General features: G+C 42.6%; 1 protein-coding gene across 2 annotated transcripts in view; it reads right to left on the minus strand.

Moving 5' to 3' along the window:
* Positions 1 to 403: 403 nt before the first annotated feature.
* LOC129826566 (zinc finger matrin-type protein 4-like) overlaps positions 404 to 27,044 on the minus strand; it is a 256,611-nt gene continuing 229,970 nt past the window's right edge. Inside the window, exons 6-7 of one of the 2 annotated variants that reach the window (XM_055887450.1) lie at positions 25,021 to 25,117; positions 404 to 2,670 (exon numbers count right to left, since the gene is read on the minus strand). In XM_055887450.1, coding sequence (XP_055743425.1) covers positions 2,643 to 2,670; positions 25,021 to 25,117 — 125 coding nt within the window. In that variant the 3' untranslated portion in view covers positions 404 to 2,642. The remainder of the gene's footprint in view (positions 2,671 to 25,020; positions 25,118 to 27,044) is intronic. The other variant, XM_055887449.1, reaches the window with a different exon arrangement.

The following is a 27,044-nucleotide window of genomic DNA, read 5'->3' on the forward strand; positions in this document are numbered from 1 at the left end:
TTTGATTCCAGGGGAATAGTAGATAGAGGAATACCGTTGGTACTCCTTCAGACAAAAGAGTCAGCTCAGCTCTAGGGTTAGATAAGAACAGAGGTTGTATTCACCAGAGGTGTCTAGACCCTGACAGGCGATGGGAATGCAACCACCTCCATATAGAAGCACTGTATCTTACTCAGTAAAAAGCATGTGATGGGTAGTAACTCTTATTGCTCACTGCCATGTCTCCTGATATTGATATGGAATGGTACAGCAGAGGATGACAACACTATTCAGGAATTCTCTATCTTCAGTCAACTGTGAAAATCGATTTCCTTTGAGAAATGGGGCATGTTAACTTTGCGGATAAGAATGCCAGCTCGGAGGAAAACATAGGCGGAACAAAGCAACACGACTGGACAGGTGGTATAGTATAGTTGCAAGTGTCTTTTTATTATTTTTCAGACACAGTATAGTACATAACCCAGAGAGCGCACAAAGTGAGTAGGGTGTATGAGATGTGGCATTCCTCTGGAGATCGAGGGAGAGACACTAGATCCAATGCAAAAGTTGGGCAGAATGTAACGGTATGACCTGGGTTGAGCAAAGCAATTCAGTGGATTGCAGAGTTGCATTAATTAGTAAATCATTCGTGCACAGAGTACATCATAAGTTGCTTGTAATAGTAAAAACACTTTGTACATTCTTTTGTATTTTTTTTGCCTGTGGCATCTCACAAGGCGGATGGCTCTCAGTTGAGCCAGCTTCAGTTGGTGTGGAATTCAGAAATATTTGTTGTATGTTTGTGAGTTTCTCTCTCCATCTCTCTAACGCCCATGAACATGCTTTGGTGTTTTGTTGTTGTTGAGTAAGCAGTAAATAAAAACGGTTGAAGTCTTATCAAAACATCTAAAAAGGCTTGGTTTCAACTGGTCTAACAATTCCAGACGTTGGTACTTTCAAAACAAACAGATCAGTTATTTATAAATTAGCACAAAAATACATTTTAACACATTTATCAAGGCTATTGATCAAACACATCTTTGCTGTCGACAGACACTGACTGCACTGTACTGACAGGAAAATAAATAACTTATATCTGTATAAAGATACATCTGCTTTCCCAATTACCAATAAACTGTTTAATCCACAACAGTAAGAACAAATAGACATGTCTACTAAAATACCTGCTATGGCAACAGGAACCACTGTCATAACGTAGCTTTGATGTTCATATAACATATTAGAATGAAAGAGTTGCTACAGAATGTTGTAATAAGGTTGTATATTAAAGTTGGATTGCTTTTTAAATACTCTCCATCTCTGAATAAGACATCATCATCATAACAGCAATGTTTTACACCATTACAGAATAACATGGTTTGATTCAAATTTACTGTAATTGGCTGTATTACTTACATATTCTAAAAGGCTTTTTTGGAATGAATTCAGTGAACACGAACGTAGTAATATTTTAAAACAGTTGATGAATCTGAATCATGAATCTGAACAATAGTAATCAATGGGACCTCCCTGAGACGAAGACCACATATGAACCTCAAAACCACATGGAGGAACAGAGAACACATGTTGAGACCTGGAACACTGACAACATAGATCCCTATCTAGGTTCTCCTTCCAAGACTGCTAGGGACGCAGAAAGATCAATTCCAAAAATTTAAAAATATATATTATGTTCAAAGGCATTTCTCAAACTCTCACTATTATTGCCAACAAAACCTTTTGTCCACCAGGGATATTATGTTATTGTAAGATTGTATGGTAATACATACTGTAGCATACTGTAGACCCAATCATTAAACCATTATTATAACGTTATACATTATTCTGAAAGAAAAAACTAATTCTGATGGAAATCCAAATACAATTGATAAAATAAATGATTCATAAATAAAATCTAAAAACAATATATTACCTACATATAAGTTCTCTTATACATTTTCTGTTTCAGGGTAAAGAAACTACAAAAAACGATGTATTCCTCAAGTCAAAATGCCCCAGAGTATTCCTCTAACACAGCTAAAGTAAAAAGCATAGTTAGCATGAAGTTGCAGGTTGTTCGTTTCATCATGCATTGAGGGGACCGTTCCTTTATACGATCAACTTTTATGCTGTTGGACCATTGTCTTTAAAATCTGTTAGTGTGGAATGTTGATGATCACACGGCCAAAATGAGAAGAGTTCTGCAGAAGCTTTACATTGACAGGTGAGAGAGATGCTGTGGAGATGGAGCATTACAAAATCCCTTGTTCTCCTACTGTATACCAGCAGGGCCATGGAGAGAGACAGGGAGAGAGACAAAGAGAGACAGTGAGAGACAGAGAGAGACAGTGAGAGAGAGAGAGAGACAGAGAGAGAGAGAGAGCGAGAGACAGAGACAGAGACAGAGAGAGTGTGTGTGTGTGTGTGTGTGTGTGTGTGTGTGTGTGTGTGTGTGTGTGTGTGTGTGTGTGTGTGTGTGTGTGTGTGTGTGTGTGTGTGTGTGTGTGTGTGTGTGTGTGTGTGTGTGTGTGTGTGTGTGTGTGTGTGTGTGTGTGTTTGTGTGTGTGGTAGAGAGAGAAAGCAGAGCAGAGGCAGAAAAAGCGGGGCAAGCTGACCACAGCTTGTCTGACATCAATCCAATGGTTTATTTTGTTCTTCAAGATTCACTGGACACATATCTGATTCTTCAGGCTGCAGGAGAAAGAAAGACACAGAGAGGGAGAGAACAAGAGAGAGAGGGAGAGAATGGGAGAGATGTTATTGTCATGAGACCGCAAAAGTAAAATATATCTCAACCAATAAAATAAACCAGGTAAAGATGAAATTATCCTGATAAGATCAACATTAAAGTGTCCACAATAAGGAGACCATCACAACCAGCAGCAGAGGGTAGTTAAAGTATGAGGTCTAAACAGCCTCGTCTCATCTAGACTGTATACAAAACCCTCCTCAGGACACTTTCTCATCTCTGTCTCCCGTACGTCACGCACCACTTGAATTTATGCGCTCGTTTGTCATGTCCTCAACAAAGCCCTCGGAGCTCACTGATGACACTTAAGAGTGGCCAACATCTAATCCCACTTGTGTTGTGATTTAAGAGGAATGCCAGGTTTTATAGCATATCCAGGACATCGCAACATCGACTAAAGGCCTTATCGAATGGTTTATCAACACACAATCACTGTCAGAGATGCCTCTCCCTGTTCTTTCCCCATCTAAGATAAATCATACTTAAAGGCCCTCTCACTTAATATGGTATGACATTTTTCAAAGCATGACAACCATTCCACATCTAATATGATAGTCTGCCGTGCTATAGATAGTCTACAGCAGAGAAAAAGAGGGGGGTTGGAAAGGAGGATACCTAGTCAGTTGTACAACTGAATGCTTTCAACTGAAATATTTAATCGCATTTAATCCAACCCCTCTGAGAGGTGCGGGGGCCTGCCTTAATTAACATCCACATCATCGGTTCCTGGGGAATAGTTGTTGTTGGGGGTTAACTGCCTCAGGGGCAGATCGACAGATTTGTATGTTGTCTGCTCGGGCATTCAATCCAGAAAGGTTCAATCCAGGCTTCTTGCCATTCAAGGATGCCAAGAGTGTGCAAAGCTGTCACAAATGCAAAAGGTGGCTACTTTGAAGAATCTCAAATCTCAAATATATTTTGATTGTTTAACACTTTTTTGGTTACTACATGATTCCACGTGTGTTATTTCATAATTTTGATGTATTTACTATTATTCTACAATGTAGAATATAGTAAAATAAAGAAGAATCCTGGAATGAGTAGGTGTGTCCAAAAACTTTTGACTGAGACTGTATATCACAGCTTATTTTGAGCCAATAGACTACCAAAACAGTATTACAACAGAATTCTTAACTCTCATTGGTTCATGCACTGTAAGTCCCGCCACATTAACAGTAGTTAATCTACAAGCAGTATTTGTTCAAGTAATCGATTCCCTGACTTGCATTTAGTCTGGGGTTTCTATGTTGACTACAGGTAAACTTAGCAGAGAGAGTAATCACTGTTTAGATTGTAAAATTAACATCCTGCTGAGTTACTCCCATATGAGGTAGTCCCCATGAGTTAGTCCCCATCCTGCTGAGTTAGTCTCCATGAAGGAGTACTCATCCTGCTGAATTAGTCCCCAAAAGGTAGTCCCATAAGGTAGTCCACATTCTGCTGAGTTGGTCCCCATGAGTTAGTCCCCACCCTGCTGAGTTTGTCCCCACAAGTTAATCCCCATCCTGTTGAGGTAGTCCCTAGAGGATGTGGCCAGAGCAGCAACAGCAGCAGAGCAGGGCCCACATTAGTTCTGAATCAGTCCGCCATAAAGGCTAATGTATCAGACTTGCATAGACCTTAGTCTACACACACCACACACACACACACACACAGAAGCACTCACGGAAAGCGCATGCAAACACACAAGTGCATGTACACACACGCACAAACACAGAATAATGAAAGCAGAGGGGAGGTGGGGGATTATAGAGTAAGAGTAAGATTAACGCAACATTCACTGAGTAAAGTTGAGAAATAAAACAACCTTGAGACGAGGCCTCCCTTTGGAGAAAGCAAACAGTTCCATCAAATGGAGGAAAATGAACAGATTCTCAGCACACCAGCAGAGCTGAATTTATTCCACTCAAAGACGTATTTAGCATTTTGTTTTCATTAGAGGGACTCTCTAGATAGACAGAGCCTTTTTCACTCATATGAATGGACCTCTTCAGCTACTTTGCATCACTATAAAACCTGACTAATTACAACACATTCAGGAAAACATGCAGCCATAATTTTGTCGGCTAAATGATACATTTGAATTGACGGTTTCACCCACTGTTCAGTTCAAGCGCAGTGTACCCAAATCCAGAGATTGTCATGTGTTCGTTTGTGGTACAAAAGACAATGCTGCACTCAATAAACAATGTGTGCATCTGAAACCATGCAGGTATTTCTTGATTTTTCACCTGATGTTCGGACATTATAGTTGTCCCTACTTTGGACTCAGTACTAATGTATTCTGATCTCAGGTGGTTTAACACTGGCTGGTACAACACATGATATTTTTCCAGCGGTCTAAAGAGCATAGTTCAATTGGTCTAATTAACTAGATGATTACAGACCACAACAATGAGACAACTGAATGAGGCATTGCAACCAAAAGGGCAGCAGAGACAGATGTTAACAGTAGCAAGCCAAGTTAACCAAGAGAACACATTGTAACCAAGTCTCATTTTCAAACTCTGCTGTCCCTGCAGCTGAAAATCTAATCCAAGTACCATCCTTAAATAATTTTGTTTATTTGATAATTTCCTCTCGAGCAGAGCATTTCTGTAAGTTGTTGAGAAAAGCTCAGCCAAGCAAGGCCACTCTGTGATGAGTCTGAAAAGAGTCCTACATTGTTAGTGGCAACATCTACTATAGGGTTGGTTGCCTGACGCCCTCTAACAAGCACACTGCTGTTGTTGCTGACTGCCTTCCTTTCCATCTAAATGACAGCTCTTAAAGATGCATTCGCCCAAGACTGACAGCAGGACAGACTTTTAGAACAGCTTTGATAATGTCTGCACAGCCTCCAGCTCCCCTTTCCCTCTCCCCCCACTCCTTCACCTTCTTCACTCGCCTCCCCTTACACTCTCCTTTGCCCTCTTCCACGTCTCTGCCCACCCCACCCTCTCCTTCACCCTTTCCACTCCCTTCACCCTCTCCTTTGACCTCTTCCCCTTTCTGCCCACCCCACCCTCTCCTTCTACCTCTTCCCCCTCTCATTCCCCCCTCTCTACTACCGTAGCCTTCAAGTCAGTCAGAGACAGGAAAGATACATTTTCCAGCAGCAGTATCAAGCCTCCTCTATTTTCCCTCTCAAGGCAAACTGCCTTATAATTAATTTACCGTGAAGCGAGTGTAAGTTACATAGTTTCACTTGGTGCAATGGCAAATAGAAACCACACCATCTGAATGCAGAGACCTTAACCACGTGATTGCGAACACACAACTTATGTATTCATACAGTCTGCGACAAATTCGGTCAGCACATTACTCTGGTGGAGGAATTACCCATGAATTATTTATCTCCATGCCTATATTCCACATGGACATTTTCAGTCCCTTTGAAGTGAATTCTCCCTTTGTGATAAAATGCCTCCCTTCTTCTTTCTATGTTGCAGCTTATGATACTCCTGGTTGTGTTGCTATGTAAGAACGAGTTGCCTGTCCAAGACAATTTCAATCTACATAACAGCAGTCCTCCAGATTTGTACAGTACACCAGCAAGTTATCATCATACTAAATGCTGTAAAATAAATATTCCTTATACATAATTTTAAGTGGTATATTCATAAACCCATCCATTGTCTGCATTGTACACATTCACACACATTCTTAATATGTTCTTGGCCATATTTCACCTCTGGTGTATTTGTGGTAATGTCTTTCTGTGGGACATCACAGGGGACGTGCCGGACGTCATATAAAGAAGCCGTGTGTCTGTCGTGGAAGCTGGTGGGACTGAATGTCAGACCAAAAGCACTTTGAAGATACATAGTTGAAAGGCTAGCCTCAGAGGCCTGAGTTCTCTCTCATGTGTCGATCTAGTGTGCTCATCATGGAGTGATCTTTTCAATCTGAAATATTTCTGACGACTTAAACCAAACAATAGAGTGATGGAAAGATGAAGCTTGGAGAGAAAGAATGTCAGCTTGGACTAGCAGGTGAGCTGGTACAGACATGTAATTTAGGATTGACAATGTGTCTATTCTGTAGCCAATACTGAGCCCCTAGCTATCTCCCTCCCAATGTGCATTAGGAATGAATTAGGAAGTCAACGAACGAGGAAATTAGGCTCTATCATAAAAGAGAAACGCCCGCTGATTGGACTGTCGACTGTCTCTGTGGCTTTGCCTGTTTCCTCCTTTGCGCTGCAATCTCTCCTGTTTGATGGTTTGCTTTCAGGTTGCCCCCGCCTGTTTGTTGATATCTACCTTCTACAGAGCCGTAAAGAGGTTTCTAAGCGGTTTCTCACCAAGGCCGGGCGGTGCCAGAGCGGAAGGGCCTCAGCAGAGCCTCCACTGAGCATTATTATAAATCATGAAGCCATCACACAGGGGATGATCACTGGAGAAAGATGGGCTCGGAAATAAAACATCCCTCCTCCTCATCCTCTTCCCACTGGTGCTCAAGCTTTTTCTGCTCCAGCACACAATGCATTGTAGTTGGTCAATATTTTAGCAATCCAACACCTTCATAAAAAACAAACCCAATGTCACTACTCTACTTCACAGTGCTGGAAGCAGCCATCAGCATCAGCCTCAGACAGCCACTTTCAGAATCAATTGCCTCTGCCACCCCTCCAGGCGTTACCGCAGTCACTAAGCTGCAGCTCGATACAGTGGCCAGATTTATGTTGGTAAAGTGTTCTCTCCAGGATTTTCCATATGGTTGTTTATGCTACCATTGAGACAGGGTCTGTTGTCTGCTCCGGTCCAAACTAATATCCTACTGCTCACATTTTACCACCCTATTTTACCAGTGCTGAAACTACACTACAGTTGCACTGCCAGTCTGAAAATATTCCTGCAATGATGCCTGCAACCAGCATCTCCATTCCCCCAGCCAATAAACCTTTGAACAGACGGAAATATGTTGCTGTTGCAATGTAAACAGATGTAATGTTCAACTAGATTAATTTGCCTTTTTGCTTTGAAGGCACATAGCTGTTATCCCTCTTGTGAATATGGTTGTGAATATGATTGTGTGTGCATGAAGGATTTGAGGAGCAGGTGTTGGGGGATTTGTCTAAGCGTTGGGGAAATTGTGGCACACAGCATTGTGTCTCATGGGGAGTTCTTTCCTGGGCAATCCTCTACTGACTGACATGCTAGAGAGAGAGAGAGAGAGATAGAGAGAAAGGAGAAAAAGAGTGGAGGGGAGAGAGAGAGGGGATAGAGAGAAGGGGGGGGCATTGAGAAAGAGAGCTGAAGAAAGAGACAGAGGGGGGCAGTAGAGAGGGAGAGGGGGGCAGTAGAGAGAGATATAGTGCCTTGTAAAAGTATTCACCCCCTTGGCGTTTTTCCTATTTTGTTGCATTGCAACCTGTAATTTAAATACATTTGTCACGATCGTCAAAGGGAGAGAGAGAGGACCAAGGCGCAGCGCGTGAAAAATACATCTTCTTTTTATTATAAGGAAAAAACGATACAAACCAACAAAACAGACGACCGTGAAGCTATACATACATAAGTGCTGCCACAAAACACTTCGACATAGACAATTCCCCACAAACAGCTAAAGCCTATGGTTGCCTTAAATATGGCTCCCAATCAGAGACAACAATAACCAGCTGTCTCTAATTGAGACCCAATTCAGGCAACCATAGACTTTCCTAGATACCTACACTCAACCATAGACACAGCTAAACTTCTATACTAAACATAAACCCAACTACTCTAATAAACCCCCTAAACCTTACAACCACCCTAGACACTACAAAAACACATACATTCCCCATGTCACACCCTGACCTAACTAAAATAATTAAGAAAACAAAGAATACTAAGGCCAGGGCGTGACAACATTTTTATTTGGATTTCATGTAATGGACATACACAAAATAGTCCAAATTGGTGAAGTGCAATGAAAAAAATTACTTGTTTCAAAAAATAAAAATCTGTAAAGTGATGGTTGCATTTGTATTCACCCCCTTTGCTATGAAGCCCCTAAATAAGATCTGGTGCAACCAATTACCTTCAGAAGTCACATAATTAGATTGCACACAGGTGGACTTGATCTGTCACATGATCTCAGTATATATACACCTGTTCTGAAAGGCCCCAGAGTCTGCAACACCACTATGCAAAGGGCACCACCAAGCAAGAGGCACCATGAAGACCAATGAGCTCTCCAAACAGGTCAGGGACAAAGTTGTGGAAAACAGATCAGGATTGGTTTGTAAAAAAATATTAAAAAAATTGAACATCCCATGTAGCACCATTAAATCCATTATTATAATTTTTTAAAGAATATGACACCACAACAAACCTGCCAAGAGAGGGCCACCCACCAAAACTCACAGACCAGGCAAGGAGGGCATTAATCAGAGAGGCAACAAAGAGACCAAAGACAACCCTGAAGGAGCTGCAAAGCTCCACAGCGGAGATTGGAGTATCTGTCCATAAGAACACTTTAAGCCGTACACTCCACAGAGCTGGGCTTTACGGAAGAGTGGACAGAAAAAAGACATTGCTTAAAGAAATAAATAAGCAAACCCGTTTGGTGTTCACTAAAAAGCATGTGGGAGACTCCCCAAACATATGGAAGAAGGTACTCTGGTCAGATGAGACAAAAATTTGAGTTTTTTGGCCTTCAAGGAAAACGCTATGTCTGGCACAAACCCAACACCTCCCATCACCACGAGAATACCATCCCCACAGTGAAGCATGGTGGTGGCAGCATCATGCTGTGGGGATGTTTTTCATCGGCAGGGACTGGGACTGGGAAACTGTTCAGAATTAATGATGGATGTCACTATATACGGGGAAATTCTTGAGGGAAACCTGTTTCAGTCCCTAGAGATTTGAGACTGGGACGGAGGTTCACCTTCCAGCAGGACAATGACCCTAAGCATACTGCTAAAGCAACACTTGAGTGGTTTAATGGGAAACATTTAAATGTCTTGGAATGGCCTAGTCAAAGTCCAGACCTCAATCCAATTGAGAATCTGTGGTATGACTTACAGATTGCTGTACACCAGCGGAACCTGTCCAACTTGAAGGATATGGAGCAGTTTTGCCTTGAAGAATGGGGAAAAATCCCAGTGGATAGATGTGCCAAGCTTATAGAGACATACCCCAAGAGACTTGCTGCTGTAATTGCTGCAAAATGTGTGTGGCTCCACAAAGTATTGACTTTTGGGGAGAGGGGGTTGATGCTCGCTCAGGTTTTCTGTTTTTTTTTGTCTTATTTCTTGTTTGTTTCACAAGTGGTAGGCATGTTGTGTAAATCAAATGATACAAACCCCCCAAAATGTATTTGAATTCCAGGTTGTAAGACAACAAAATAGGAAAAATGCCAAGGGGGTGAATACTTTCACAAGACACTGTAATAAGAGAGAGGGGGCCGGCAAAGAGAGAGAAAGGCAGAGCAAGATAAAGAGAGGGGAGGGTGAGAGAGGGTGAAGGGGGGCGGCAAAGAGAGAGAAAGAGAGAGGGGGAATAGAGAGGGACAGGCAGAGAGAGAGAGAGAAAGAGAGAGGGGGCATAGAGAGAAGGGGGGCGGGCGACAGAGAGCGAGAGAGATTGAGAGTTGCGTGCAAAGAGTGAGTGAGGGAGACGGGGGGGTCGTTAGAGAGAGAGAGAGAGAGAGAGAGAAGGGGTGGCGGCAGAGAGAGAGAGAGAAGGGGTGGAGGCAGAGAGAGAGAGAAGGGGTGGCGGCAGAGAGAGAGAGAGAGAGAAGGGGTGGAGGCAGAGAGAGAGAGAGAGAGAAGGGGTGGAGGCAGAGAGAGAGAGAGAGAGAGAGAGAGAAGGGGTGGCGGCAGAGAGAGAGAGAGAGAGAAGGGGTGGAGGCAGAGAGAGAGAGAGAGAGAGAAGGGGTGGCGGCAGAGAGAGAGAAGGGGTGGCGGCAGAGAGAGAGAGTGTTAGTAATCTCCCGCTCGTTTAGTAAAGTGTAGCCAGGATCCATACAGTGAGTAAGTTCTCTGCTTTCTCTCTGTTTATTGTACTGGTGCATGTGTGATCAAGTGTGTGTGTATTGTATCCTTTTTTTGTGGTGTGGTTTTCATCAAAGTCACACCTGCACACCATTTTTAAATTTTCATATGTACTGTTGTCTATCACTTGTTTTCTTTGTTGCAAATAAATACAAAATACAAAATACTAATGGTAGGGGTTGGAACGGTCAATGCACCAGGGGGAAGTTTCCTAGATAAATAATGGGATTGACCTTTGATATACAATGAGACACAACTGCATTTCACACATGCTACACCCCTGTATGTCTGTGTGGCAATACCTTTTTATCGTGCCTGATGGTCTTGACTGACATTAATAATGCCAAGCTGAGACCATAATAGAAGACAAATATAAGCCTTCATAACTTGGGGGTGCTTGTCCTCGGCGTCATCAGCGAAAGTGACCTTTCCTGTCATATATCGGCCATAGGAAAATGAAATATTGTCATATAACAAGTCAATACAATACCTTTCTTTTTGCACTGTTCTTGGGAGTGAAGGAATACTATTTATTTTCTAAGACAAGGGAATAACAAGAGAATAAAAGTTTCCTTAGTCAAAAAATCCTATAGGATTAGTCCTTTTTCTAACAGAATCACATTGGAACTACCAAGTTCAGCTCACTGCCTGTGGCTGGGCATAGAATAATAATGTTAGATAACATAGATTCTAACTGTTATATCCTTCACTGTGTGAGTACAGTATTTCCTTATGTTTCCTGATTAAGTTTGTCATATTTTCGTCATTGGGCAGCATTTTATGCACTCGTTTTTATGCTAGCTAAGAAACTACTGTTAGCCACAATTTGCCCATCAGCTGACTAGTTAGCTAAGTTGTAGCCATTTGTATATAATGTTTAAGTCACTGTATAGTTATAGCAGATGAGACATTTTTATATTGTTGGTTTTTGCTAAATATACAGTATGTGCCTTATGTGAAACTCTTTTTCACGATTTCTGGTAGATCATCAATCATGAGTTTTTGGACTCATTCAACAAATTTTTACCTAAATAAGTAGAATATAAATGGAAATTAAAGTTGAAAGTTCCATTTATATTCATAAAACATAAGCTGAAAATGATGATGTCACCTCTTCCCGTTGATAAATAGCCCGAAGTCAAAACACTGTTTTGAAGTGTCCAAATCAATAATCAATACAGTTTGTGATATATTAAAAACATAAACATAAAATGCACTAACTACATATACATGTGCCACAATAGTAACCATAGTACTTATATTTTTTTTAAATGATCCCCTTATAAACTGCATATGCACCAAAAACCCTGTTGTTCTGACAAGTGGAAATTAATCACTCATATTAATAAGGGGGAAATCAAGTTGTATGCCCTGTTGAAACTAACACAACTCTCAAACCACATGGAAACTGGAAATATTTTCATCACTGAGAGGAAAAGCGTCTAAAGACAACCAGTGTCACGCCCTGGCCTTAGTATTCTTTGTTTTCTTTATTATTTTAGTTAGGTCAGGGTGTGACATGGGGAATGTTTGTGTTTTGTTGGTTTTGGGTGATTATATGGTAAAGGGGGTGTTGGGTGTAGTGTATGGGTTTGTGTTGAGTGCATGTGTCTAGCTGTGTCTATGTTGGTTTAGTTGTCTAGGAGAGTCTATGGTTGCCTGAATGAGTTCCCAATTAGAGACAGCTGATTTCTGTTGTCTCTGATTGGGAGCCATATTTAGGGTAGCCATAGGCTTTCATTTGATGTGGGTAATTGTTTATGTTATACGTTTGTAGCATGTATGTGCACTACGTTATTAGCTTCACGGTCGTTTGTTTGTTTTGTTAGTTTTGTAAGTGTTTTGTTTTCGTTTTGCCGTCGTCATCAATAAAAGAGATGGCTTATTTTCCTACTGCTGCGTTTTGGTCCGTCAATCCTCCACACGACCGTGACAACCAGCTACAATTTGGAGTGATGCGTTTTGATTTGGAGGTCACTAAAACGGCAAGAGAAACGCAGCACTTATTTGTCAATCACTCATATTGATATCAAGTTGAAATCAATAGAGCGAGGGCAAATGTTTGGTGTGTATGCACTGTTTAAATGAACACTATTCAAAGCCACAGTGAATCTGAGATGTGCTCACATATCACTGGTTAAAGAGAAGTTGCTGAAGACAGCCATCTAAATTCTAGAATGTCGGAAGTTGCCGAAACACGGAAGCTGCCGAAACGCGGAAGGAAAAAACATTTAACTTCAACGAATCACGACCTGCCATAGGATATCAACACTTACAACAGTTGGCTGTTTTTTGAGTGATAGTTTGACTCTCAAATCTATGCATTTGTGTGAGGCCAGTGACTTTTATACAGAGAGCACACCGAATTTTCCTTTCCATTTGAGTTTGAAAATGATTGTAGAAGTCCTAAAACCGCTGGTGCGTATGACAAAATCAGTGGTACAAAACTAGTGATATTGATCTGTTTTAAGTATTCAATTTTGTGTCATTGACCCTTGTGATTACAATTAAGATGTATAATAATAACACTAATCTGAGGTAAAAAGGATGTGTAATTACCCTCAATTTGATGTTGTCAAAATATGAGGTTGTTTAATCTAGTAACACATACTGTCCACATTCAGGTTATTTGCAAGAATAATCTTAAATAATCTAATATGTCGTTTTTCTTGACACAGCTAAATATGGCACAGAAACCTGAACATTTATGTTGAACTGCAATCAAAATTAAAGACCAGTAAACTGAGGAGCAGTCTCTCTCCTGTGTCTCTCTGGAACACAATCTCCATATCTTTGAAGGCAATCAACTGTGATAATTCCCTGAGGTTCTCAACCTCTTCAACACACCACTACAATATGGGATTTATTCAATCATATCAGATTTTGGAGCCAGTCCTATTGGACTCCTATAGGATTAAATTTTATCTAATATGATCCTATAGGATTCCAATACAATAATCCAATAGAAAAATCCTATCAGATTTTGGAACCAGTCTATTGGAAAAATCCCTAATCCTATAGCATATTTTGACTAGAGGAGGTAAAAATATGTGTAATTAACCTAAATTTGATGTGGTCAAAACATGAGGTTGTGTAATTTACTAACTTGAAAAAGAAAAGGAGAGTTGCAAACTCTAGGAGCTCAGATGCAATAATTGAATAACCTAATAACCAACGTTTCGACAGACAAGCTGTCTTCATCAGGGTATAATGTAGTAACACATACTGTCCACATAAATCAACATTTCAATTTAGGTTGATTGTGTACACGTATTTCTCCATAGTTTAACCATTTACAGAGTTAAAAAATATGCTCTTATGCACAATTTAACCAGGTGCTCTAGAAAGAACTCCCATAGTGACTGTGTAGCAGCCAAATAATTAACACTGCCTACTTATTACAACCTATCAAGCCATAGTATCAACATGATTCTATTCATTGTTATTTCACCCCACATTGTATGGACACTACAATTGGATAAACACAGCTTTATTGGACAATCTCAAAGCTAAATATGGCACAGATACCTGAACATGTGTGTTAAACTGTATAGGTCCTCTAAGGATACAATCCTATAGGATAGGTTCCAAAATCTGACAGGATTTTCTAATTTAATTTTTATTTCACGTTTATTTAACCAGGAAGGGAAGTTGAGAACAAGTTCTCATTTACAATTGCGACCTGGCCAAGATAAAGCAAAGCAGTTCGACACATACAACAACACACATGAAGTAAAACAAACATACAGTCAATAATACAGTAGAAAAATAAGTATATACAATGTGAGCAAATGAGGTGAGATAAGGGAGGTAAAGGCAAAAAAAGGCCATGGTGGTGAAGTAAATACAATATAGCAAGTAAAACACTGGAATGGTAGATTTGCAGTGGAAGAATGTGCAAAGTAGAAATAAAAATAATGGGGTGTAAAAGAGCTAAATAAATAAATAAATACAGTAGGGGAAGAGGTAGTTGTTTGGGCTAAATTATAGATGGGCTATGTACAGGTGCATTAATCTGTGAGCTGCTCTGACAGCTGGTGCTTAAAGCTAGTGAGGGCAATAAGTGTTTCCAGTTTCAGAGATTTTTGTAGTTCGTTCCAATCATTGGCAGCAGAGAACTGGAAGGAGAGGCGGTCAAAGGAGGAATTGGATTTGGGGGTGACCAGAGAGATATACCTGCTGGAGCACGTGCTGCTGTGCTGCTATGGTGACCAGCGAGCTGAGATAAGGGGGGACTTTACCTAGCAGGGTCTTGTAGATGACCTGTAGCCAGTGGGTTTGGCGACGAGTATGAAGCGAGGGCCAGCCAACGAGAGCGTACAGGTCGCAGTGGTGGGTAGTATATGGGGCTTTGGTGACAAAACGGATGGCACTGTGATAGACTGCATCCAATTTATTGAGTCGGGTATTGGAGGCTATTTTGTAAATGACATCGCCGAAGTCGAGGATCGGTAGGATGGTCAGTTTTACAAGGGTATGTTTGGCAGCATGAGTGAAGGATGCTTTGTTGCAAAATAGGAAGCAGATTCTAGATGTAACTTTGGATTGGAGATTTTTGATGTGAGTCTGGAAGGAAAGTTTACAATCTAACCAGACACCTAAGTATTTGTAGTTGTCCACGTATTCTAAGTCAGAACCGTCCAGAGTAGTGATGCTGGACGGGCGTGCAGGTGCAGGCAGCGATCGGTTGAAGAGCATGCATTTAGTTTTACTTGTATTTAAGAGCAGTTGGAGGCCACGGAAGGAAAGTTATATGGCATTGAAGCTCGTCTGGAGGGTTGTTAACACAGTGTCCAAAGAAGGGCCAGAAGTATACAGAATAGTGTCGTCTGCGTAGAGGTGGATCAGAGACTCACCAACAGCAAGAGCGATATCATTGATGTATACAGAGAAGAGGGTCGGCTCAAGAATTGAACCCTGTGGAACCCCCATAGAGACTGCCAGAGGCCCGGACAACAGGCCCACCGATTTGACACACTGAACTCTATCAGAGAAGTAGTTGGTGAACCAGGCGAGGCAATCATTTGAGAAACCAAGGCTATCGAGTCTGCCGATGAGGATGTGGTGATTGACAGAGTCGAAAGCCTTGGCCAGGTCAATGAATACGGCTGCACAGTATTGTTTCTTATCGATGGCGGTTAAGATATCGTTTAGGACCTTGAGCGTGGCTGAGGTGCACCCATGACCAGTTCTTAAACCAGATTGCATAGCGGAAAAGGTGCGGTGGGATTCGAAATGGTCGGTAATCTGTTTGTTGACTTGGCTTTCGAAGACCTTAGAAAGGCAGGGTAGGATAGATATAGGTCTGTAGCAGTTTGGGTCAAGAGTGTTCCCCCCTTTGAAGAGGGGGATGACCGCAGCTGCTTTCCAATCTTTGGGAATCTCAGACGACACGAATGAGAGGTTGAACAGGCTAGTAATAGGGGTTGCAACAATTTCGGCAGATAATTTTAGAAAGAAAGGGTCCAGATTGTCTAGCCCGGCTGATTTGTAGGGGGTCCAGATTTTGCAGCTCTTTCAGAACATCAACTGACTGGATTTGGGAGACGGAGAAATGGGGAAGGCTTGGGCGAGTTGCTGTGGGGGGTTCAGTGCTGTTGACCGGGGTAGGGGTAGTCAGGTGGAAAGCATGGCCAGCCGTAGAAAAATGCTTATTGAAATTCTCAATTATAGTGGATTTATCTGTGGTGACAGAGTTTCCTATCCTCAGTGCAGTGGGCAGCTGGGAGGAGCATCACTACTCTGGACGGTTCTGACTTAGAATACGTGGACAACTACAAATACTTAGGTGTCTGGTTAGATTGTAAACTTTCCTTCCAGACTCACATCAAAAATCTCCAATCCAAAGTTACATCTAGAATCTGCTTCCTATTTTGCAACAAAGCATCCTTCACTCATGCTGTCAAACATACCCTTGTAAAACTGACCATCCCTGAAAAGTTGCATATCACGGGGGCTTTTCGATGCTAATGCAGAACACCATAGGATGTTTTTCTGTTGGTTAAGGGCAGTCAGGTCTGGAGAGAACCAAGGGCTATATCTGTTCCTGGTTCTAAATTTCTTGAATGGGGCATGCTTATTTAAGATGGTGAGGAAGGCATTTTTAAAGAATAACCAGGCATCCTCTACTGACGGGATGAGGTCAATATCCTTCCAGGATACCCGGGACAGGTCGATTAGAAAGGCCTGCTCGCTAAAGTGTTTCAGGGAGCGTTTGACAGTGATAAGTGGAGGTCGTTTGACCGCTGACAATTACGGATGCAGGCAATGAGGCAGTGATCGCTGAGATCTTGGTTGAAAACAGCAGAGGTGTATTTAGAGGGCAAGTTGGTTAGGATGATATCTATGAGGGTGCCCGTGTTTACGGCTTTGGTGTTGTACCTGGTAGGTTCATTGATAATTTGTGTGAGATTGAGGGCATCAAGCTTAGATTGTAGGATGGCTGGGGTGTTAAGCATGTCCCAGTTTAGGTCACCTAGCAGCACGAGCTCTGAAGATAGATGGGGGGCAATCAGTTCACATATGGTGTCCAGAGCACAGCTGGGGGCAGAGAGTGGTCTATAGCAGGCGTCAATGGTGAGAGACTTGTTTTTAGAGAGGTGGATTTTTAAAAGTAGAAGTTCAAATTGTTTCGGTACAGACCTGGATAGTAGGACAGAACTCTGCAGGCTATCTCTGCAGTAGATTGCAATAGCGCCCCCTTTGGCCGTTCTATCTTGTCAGAAAATGTTGTAGTTAGGGATGGAGATTTCAGAGTTTTTGGTGGTCTTCCTAAGCCAGGATTCAGACATCCGGGTTGGCAGAGTGTGCTAAAGCAGTGAATAAAACAAACTTAGGGAGGAGGCTTCTAATGTAAACATGCATGAAACCAAGGCTATTACGGTTACAGAAGTCATCAAAAGAGAGCGCCTGGGGAATAGGAGTGGAGCTAGACCCTGCAGGGCCTGGATTCACCTCTACATCACCAGAGGAACAGAGGAGGAGTAGGATAAGGGTACGGCTAAAAGCTATGAGAATTGGTCGTCTAGGACGTCCGAAACAGAGAGTAAAAGGAGCAGGTTTCTGGGGGCGATAAAATAGGTATAAAGGTATAAGGTGTAATGTACAGACAAAGGTATGGTAGGATGTGAATACAGTGGAGGTAAACCTAGGCATTGAGTGATGATGAGAGAGATATTGTCTCTAGAAACATCATTGAAACCAGGTGATGTCATCGCATGTGTGGGTGGTGGCACTGAAAGGTTGGATAAGGTATAATGAGCAGGGCTAGAGGCTCTACAGTGAAATAAGCCAATAAACACTAACCAGAACAGCAATGAACAAGGCATATTGACATTAAGGAGAGGCATGCTTAGCCGAGTGATAATAAGGGTCCAGTGAGGTTGGTTGGGGTTACGGCGATTCAGACAGCTAGCTGGTCCATGGGTAGCAAGCTGGCAGAGGATGGAGGTCTGTTTTTAGCCACCACGTGCGTTTCCGTCGGTAGATTAGTGGGGTTCCGTGTGGTAGAGGGGACCAATCCAATTGGCAAAATAGTTATAGTTATTGTGGCCCAAGAAAATTGTCCGATAGACCTATTCAGATAGCAGCCGATAACACAGCTAACAATTAGCGGGCCGCAGATGGTTCAGGTTACGTCGTGACGGAGGGGCCAGTTGGATAACTCCCTCGGGCAGATAACGTCGCTAGTCCAGTCGTGAAGGCCCGGTGGGGGCTCCGCATTGGCAGTAAAACGGGTCCGGATAGGTGATTGTAGCCCAGGAGTGGCTGATTGAACTCTTCAGCTGGCTAGCTCCGGAATAATTTATGTTTGCTCCGGGACCGATGTTAGCCAATAGTCACTCGGATAGCAGCTAGCTAGCTGCAAGATCCAGGTGTAAGTGTCCAGAGCTTGCGGTAGAAATTTGGGGATATGGAGAGAAAATAGGTCCGGTATGCTCTGGTCTGAGTCGCGTTGTACAAAACTGGCGATAGCTTTTCGAGCTAAAGGATAGCTGATGACCGCCAACCGTGGTTAGCTGAATACTAACGTTAGCCAGCTAACTTCTGGCTAACTTCTGGCTAGCTTCTGGCTAGCTTCTGTTGTGGATTTCAGATTTGAGGGGAATAATACTTTTTAAAATGTTTTTTATTTGGTGAGGCGGGTTGCAGGAGAGTGTTTTGAAGTTGAGTTTTTAGAAGAAAAAATATATATAAAAAGATATGTGAAGAAAAGTTGTAAATATATATATATACACGGGACACGACAAGACGAGGACAAAGGATGTCTGACTGCTATGCCGTCTTGGAAAAGCCTCTAATAGATATTTATGGGGGGGATCCTAGAGGATTTTTGACCAGGGTTCCTTTGTTAATGGAAGATCAGAAACAACAAAACAGTGATGATTGTGTTTGTGTGTAGAGAAGCGGGATACAGGCAATATTGGTGGTAAATTGATCATCACAGTGAAAAGAAAGAGGGGGAAACGGAGGAGAGGTAGAATTCAGAGACATGTCAGACAGACTGTCAATCAGCAGAATGCATGGGCCTGCCTTTCTGTTATTATCTAGCGGCCTGTCTCCAGGGGAGTGTTGTGGCTTTCTTAGTACGCTGAGCAGCAGGTGTGCTGGGAGGCTAGATGAAAGCATTACATACCTACCAACTACCTCTCTCTTTGTGACCGTGGAGGACAGGGGACAGACAGAGAGAAGGCAGCAGTATCAGTGTGTGTGACTAGGGAGAAGCAGGTGGGAGAGCACATCCAAACACTGGCACTCATCATACTGTTCCATTCTGTTTCATATCCCAGGTTCATCACGGCACCAGCCACCAGGATAAACAGAATAAATCAAGCTTCCTATGTCTGACCGTTTTAACGGCTGTATTTCAGCTGTTGAAAACATTAGGTTTCATGGTCACGTCCGTAGCAGAGGACACACAGCACCACCCTTTTCCCTGTCACACAAACAGAGTAGCTTCAGTGGAATATCAATCCCACCATAAAATCTACACCCAATGAGTCTGCTATACTCTCAATAATAGAGTACAGCAATATACTCTGTCGACACCATTCTGTATTCATCTGGCCCTTTGGACACTGTGCTAACGAACCTCCAAACAAGCTTCAACGCCATACAGCACTCCTTCTGTGGCCTCCAACTGCGTTTAAATGCTAGTAAAACTAAGTGCATGCTCTTCAACCGATTGCTGCCCGTACCCTCCCGCCCGACTAGCATCACTACTCTGGACGGTTCTGACCTAGAATATGTGGACAACTACAAATACCTAGGTGTCTGGTTAGACTGTAATCTCTCCTTCCTGACTCATATTAAGCGTCTCCAATCCAAAATTAAATCTAGAATCTGCTTCCTATTTCCTAATAAAGTCTCCTTCACTCATGCCGCCAAACATACCCTCGTAAAACTGACTCTCCTACCGATCCTTGACTTCGGAGATGTCATTTACAAAATAGCCCCCAACACTCTACTCAGCAAACTGGATGTAGTCTATCACAGTGCCATCCGTTTTATCACCAAAGCGCCACTTTGACCTGTATGCTCTCGTTGGCTGGCCCTCACTACATATCCGTCACCAAACCCACTGGCTCCAGGTCATCTATCAGTCTTTGCTAGGTAAAGCCCCGCCTTATCTCAGCTCATTGGTCACCATAGCAGCATCCACCCCGCATGGATGTTGCTAGTCATCCCCAAAGCCAACACTTTCTTTGGCCGCCTTTCCTTCCAATTCTCTGCTGCCAATGACTGGAACTTATTGCAAAAATCTCTGAAGCTGGAGTCTTATATCTCCCTTTCTAACTTAAAGCATCAGCTGTCAGAGCAGCTTACCAATCACTGTACCTGTACACAGCCAATCTGTAAATAGCACACCCGACTACCTCATCCCCATATTATTACTTACACTCTTGCTCTTTGCACCCCAGTATCTATACTTGCACATCATCATCTGCACATGTATCACTCCAGTATTAATGCTAAATTGTAATAATATTCACCTCTAGGGCCTATTTATTGCTTACCTACCTACTCTTCTACGTTTGCACACACTGTAGATAGATTTTTCTATTTTATTTTATTTTATATTATTGACTGTATGTTTGTTTATGTGTAACTCTGTTGTTGTTTGTGTCACACTGCTTTGCTTTATTTTGAACAGGTCGCAGTTGTAAATGAGAACTTGTTTTCAACTGGCCTATCTGGTTAAATAAAAAATTATAATCTCCATATCATCTTAAATTTCTTGTAGTATTGTATGTTTTTATTATGTTGTAGGGGCTCCCTTGAAAAAGAGGCCTTGGTCTCAATGGGACTGCTTGCTAAAATAAAGGTTAAATAAAATACATAATCTCGAAATATGGGATGGGCTATGGTCACAATAGTCAAATGAGGCCCTAGAGGCCCTGGTCAACAGTAGTGCACTAGTGAACCGGATGCCATTTGGGATACAACCAATAAAGTTATATTTATAGATTATCATTAGGCTGAATAATTGTTTTACCTCACATAAATGTCTGACTAGTGCTACATGATGCAATGAATGGTGTGTCAAACCTGAGAGGTGAGCCAACCTTCACATCATGTATTAATCAGCTTTCTTTCTTTTTTGGACGGTCGATTCCACACATGGGAAACAAGAGCAGCAATAACAAATCACTGCGACAACATCCAACCTGACAAACTCATCCTCTCATTCGCTCCAGTCTCAGACATGGCAACTGGGAGTGAGAGAACACAGCGGCTAATGTCTTTCTGCACACTATTAGTATGTGTGAGTGTGGGGGGATGGTGAGGGAGGCTGGGAGGGAGGGAGAGATGAGTGCAGGCGAGCAGCGGGGAATGGAGATAGTTGGGCGAGGGATCGGTGACGGCATGGTAATGAGGCAGTCTGCTTGACCTATCAATAGTGGAAGAGCGGCGGGACTGAGGAGCGGAGGGACTGAGGGACTGGTCTCGATCACACAACGTGCCCCCGCCTCGCCTCGTAACGCTCCCACCGGCCTCGTTACCTTCCCCTCTTCACGTTTGATCATGAAAATGCATGTTGTGACCAAGGCTCTTATTTCCGAGCCTGGCTGCTCCTGTGTCTCGATCTCTTGCAATGGATGATGACATTACACATAGGAAACACCATCTCAGGCTCTGTTATCCCACATCTAGAGGCGGCAGGTAGGCCCCTTTTTTTCAATTTTCGCCTAAAATGACATACCCAAATCTAACTGCCTGTACCTCAGGCCCTGAAGTAAGGATATGCATTTTCTTGGTACCATTTGAAAGGAAACACTTTGCAGTTTGTGGAAATGTGAAAGGAATGTTGGAGAATATAACACATTAGATCTGGTAAAAGATAATACAAAGAAAAAAAGAAGAAAAAGAAATGGTACCATCTTTGAAATGCAACAGAAAGGCCATAATGTATTATTCCAGCACAGGTGCAATTTAGATATTGGCCACGAGATGGCAGCAGTGTATGTGCAAAGTTTTAGTCTGATCCAATGAACCATTGCATTTCTGTTCAAAACTTTGTATCAAGACTGCCCAAATGTGCCTAATTTGTTTATTAATAACTTTTCAAGTTCAAAACTGTGCACTACTGTGCACTCTCCTCAAACAATAGCATGGTATTCTTTCACTGTAATAGCTAGTGTAAATTGGACAGTGCAGTTAGATTAACACGAATTTAAGCTTTCTGACAATATCAGATGTGTCCTGGGAAATGTTCTTGTTACTTACAACCTCATGCTAATCACATTAGCCTACGTTAGCTCAACCGTCCCACAGGGGACCCGCTAATCCTCAAGAAGCTGAGTGTTGGGCCAGTAAACAAAAGGTCACTGGTTCGAATTTCCGAGCCGACTAGGTGAAAAATCTGCCGATATGCCCTTGAGCAATGCACTTAACCCTAATAGCTCCTGAAAGTCACTCTGGATAAGAGCATCTGCTAAATGACTCAAATGTGAAATGTATAACCAATGGGCTAAGCTTGTTCACATGGTCCAACACTAGGTCATCGCCAGAGATGTCGGTATCTTACTTAGCAGAACATTTAACAATAAACTCAAGTAATGTGTAAGTATGAGATAGGCTACTGCACTGTCACATGGTTCTTGACCTCCAGTGATAGAAGAGAAAGAGAGAGCTGCAGTGCCTCCTCCTCCTCCCGCCTCGCCTGTCCTGAACTAGAGGTCAAACGGGTTCCCTCTCCAGTTTCTCCTTAGTTCACACTGACCAGCCAGCCGACAGCCACGTCTAGGATCCCTGTCTGTGCACTCAGTCAGTCTGCTGTAGTCAGCATAAACCCCTATCAATCAGTCAGACCTTGAGACTGGGGAGGAGATGGGAGCTCAGTCAGCTCACAAAGCCAGCAGGCTATTTCTGTCACAGCAGCCTGGACCAGACAAGCCCCTCCTAAAAGACTCCTTATGCCGTAACAAGGAAGGACAAACGATGGATCCTCGTCAAAAAGGAGTGCACTATATAGGGAATAGGGTGCCATTTGAGACACAAACAGGTACATTGCTACTGTGTGCTCAAATGAAGCGCAGGACAACGACTGACTGGTACAGTGCTACGGTATGCTCAAATGAAGTGACTGACTGTGAAGAATACTTGGAAAGCAAAAAGAGAAACATGTCAGACAGCCAAATTGAGTTAGTAAATGAAAGGACGACCTTGATTTGTGGCATACTTTCTGCTTCAGATGCCAGCAGCACTGGCATGGGTTTAAGTATTTAAGCATCCAGGCTTTGTACGGTTGTAGCAGGCTTGTTAGTGTAGTATTGATCACACATCTCATTAGTAAGCATATTGTGAAGGGGTAATTTGTACCCCACCCTCAGTCAAAATAGAATTTCCTCTCTGAAGTTCTTGGACTCGGTTCAAGTTAGCTACGCTGAGTTCGTGAATCTTGGCTTGCTGGTATCAATTTGTGATGAGACTGGGGAGGTCAATATGACCCTTACCTAACCTGACCTCATGCAATTTATAGTGCATAATTTTTTCAGTGGAAATAGTATTCAGACAAAGGACTGACAAACTGTTGATGAGTGTTTACTGTAGCCTAACCCTTCTCTGTGAAGTCATTCCATCAAATTAAAAAGTAACTATATAATCTAAATCATCAAATGCACCGCTGCTTTCATATAAACTGCCATCTTCTATTTGTCTGGCTGTATATAGGACAAGAGACAACAATGACATATCTCCCCTCTCTGGAGAGAGAGAGAATTTTTATTGTCACATGCACCGGATAGCTATTCTATCTGGGTAAACTGGCATAAAGCACTGACCTAAATACACCCAGAGAGAGAGAGAACGAGAGGAAAGAGAAGTTGCTTTGGCCTACTGGGGTGGGTGGATCTGCCTGTGTGGAAAGCCACTAGCACCAATGAGGCAGTGCAGTGGAGCGTGACTAAGGTGCAGGGCTAAAGTGTCATGTCTCTTGATGCCTGCATCCCTGTGGACACGTACGGGCAGAGAGGACACGTCCTACAGGGGGAATTCATTCTAGGACACGCACCATGGAAAAGCCCATCAATTCACACCAACTGGCCAGGCTGTGCTGAGTTGGGCCCAATATCAGGTCATCCTCTGACTGCCCTCCCTACATATGCATTCGGTCTCTGCATACCGACCCTACATACTGTCCCTACATACTGTTTCAGGACAAAAGCTGCATGTTTGACTCTGAACACTGAGTGTTGATCATGTTTCAGCATGGCCCGCTTGAGTTAGAAGACTTACTGTTAGTTTTGTGCGTTGGTTGTGTATTAGCACTAGTTGTTTGAGTTAGATGGTTGTGTGTGCATTTTGGTTGTGTATTAGCACTAGTTGTTTGTTCACTCTGATGAGCACGGCCTGGTGGCGCTAGCCTGGGCTCTGGGTGTTGTGTCTACAGTAGAACAAGCACTTGTTGATCTGCATTTCGCTCCTGCAGGCACCACGACATGGCCACCAATTAGCAGCAGCAATGTGAAAGAAGTGGAAAAATGTCCCAATTAGACACATTTCTCCTCCTTAAAAATTAACTGCTTTCAGTGAGATTGAACATAAGTGGAAAAATATCCAAAGATGCCCAAAGCCAGCAGAGAGACTCTCACTCCTCCCCTCTGATATTTTGCTCACTCGCTCTCAGCTTTTAAATTTTTTTTTATGGCTGATGCAAAATGTAAAAACCCTCCTTGAAAGTGCCAATTGAATTTCAATGGCATAGCATACATATATGTAAACCAAGCGCAATACAATTTACATGCTGGCAACTCACCATCAGACAAGGAGAAAACAAAGTGTGACATTGTCTGTTTAGCTGCAGTACACAGAGGAGAAGACTCACTTGTTTTGGTGCTTTGAGCCCTGCAGATGTGCATGGTACTGTGCCACAGAGTTGAGTGTGACATTGCAGACTTCACACGTATAGCTACGTTTCAGACCTGGAATAAGAACACACACACACGCACGCATGCACACACACACACAAGATTAGACAGGTGTGTATGTATTAACTTACTATTTGTTTCAATCGACATTATTGTACTTTGGAACTATGGAACCATGTTCAATGTTCCACCACAAATGCAATTAATGTGTATACATTCACTATTCTATCCCACTGGAGAGTCCTAAATGGAATCGTTAGTTCTCTATTGAAAATACCTGGTCAGCATGCTGTCACTATGCTGTCACTAAATAGAGTAGAAGACTAGAGGGGATAAGTACTCTTATTGACAGAAGCTCTATCTCTTCCATACAGCTGGCTGTTAAAGACACTAGCAATATGTCCCAAATGGGACTATGGACCCTGGTCAAAAAGTAGTGCACTATTTAGGGAATAGGGTGCAATTTGAGACTAGGGTCAGTGCTCATTGCTCTAGTCTTGCATGTGTCCTAGTCTATCCATTCTACTACTCCTGGTGGGGGAAGTGTAAATAATAAATTAAAGACGTGCCCACACTAAAATGTCACACATTCAGTATTAATCACGATGAAATTACATTGAAATGATGAGATCCATGACTGAGGCTTGAGGATTTTGACACACCTTGGCTCTTATTAGCCAGAGCTCTGCTTTGAGTGAAATTTGAGCTTTTGACTGTATTTTGTTACATACCATTGCTTTGGCTAATACAACAGGCTAACAAGCTAACTCCAAAATTCAACTAAGATCTGAGTGAGATGATCACTCTATTTCTCACCCCTTCTGATGTCTTCGGCAACTGTGGATCACCAAATCAGCAACTAACAGAGTGACAAACCCTGTATCTATGGATACGTTCAAAATGGCACCCTATTTTGTTGACAGTGCACTATTTTTGACAAGGGTCCATCAAAAGTAGTGCACTATAAAGGGAATAGGGTGCCATTCGGTACGCAGTAACAGAGTAAGTGGTCAGTGTAATGGCTGTTATGTTGAGGCTCATGACACAGTGGCATGACAAATTGCCCAATCGCTTGCTTCCTCTCTCTGAATAAAGTTAAACCTATAAACATTGTTTGGATGGTAAGAAAGGCCAAGGTAAAGATACATGTCCCCACTTCTCCCCCATCATTGAATCTAATTGTCCAATCTCTCCTCCGACCTAAGGTCATGTCTCCCCATGTTGATGAGCCTTTCTCTCTATTCCACAGCATTAAAACATGATGTGTCTTATCAAAAGAGGCAGCGAGAGAGCGAGTAGTAAAGAGGTAGACAGAGAGAGACAGAGAGCGAGACACACAGAGAGAGAGACAGAGAGCGAGGCAGAGAGAGAGACAGAGAGTGAGGCAGAGAGAGAGACAGAGAGCGAGGCAGAGAGACAGAGAGAGCGAGGCAGAGAGAGAGAGAGCGAGGCAGAGAGAGAGTGAGGCAGAGAGAGAGAGCGAGGCAGAGAGAGAGAGGCAAAGAGAGAGAGAGGCAGAGAGAGAGGCAGACAGACAGACACAGAAAGAGAGAGAGAGGCAGAGAGAGAGAGAGAGGCAGACAGAGACACAGAGAGAGAGAGAAAGAGCGACAGAGAGAGAGAGAGATCCTGTGCTCATGAGCTCCTGAGTTCTTCTGCAAAAACAACAGTATTATAGTGGGATAAATGTAGATAAACGTATACAGGATACTACCCTCTATATCAAAACATTCAAACCAAATCAAAATTCCATACCTAAAACCTTGATTTTGGACAAAATTACCTGAATGGATTCTTACTACCAAGGACTATCAAGAAAAAACTTATAACAAACCGAAACCTGGAAATACCATCCAACGCAAAGTGATGTTCAGTCTGAACCTACTTCTGAAGCCCAAAAAGTAAAATACAATAATCTATAAGTAATGTTGTTATATACAGCGTGGTAAATAAGGCTACCAAGCTGCTAGGACAGAACAGG

Source organism: Salvelinus fontinalis, chromosome 28 (genome assembly GCF_029448725.1).
Source record: "Salvelinus fontinalis isolate EN_2023a chromosome 28, ASM2944872v1, whole genome shotgun sequence".
NCBI classification, from domain to species: Eukaryota; Metazoa; Chordata; class Actinopteri; order Salmoniformes; family Salmonidae; genus Salvelinus; species Salvelinus fontinalis.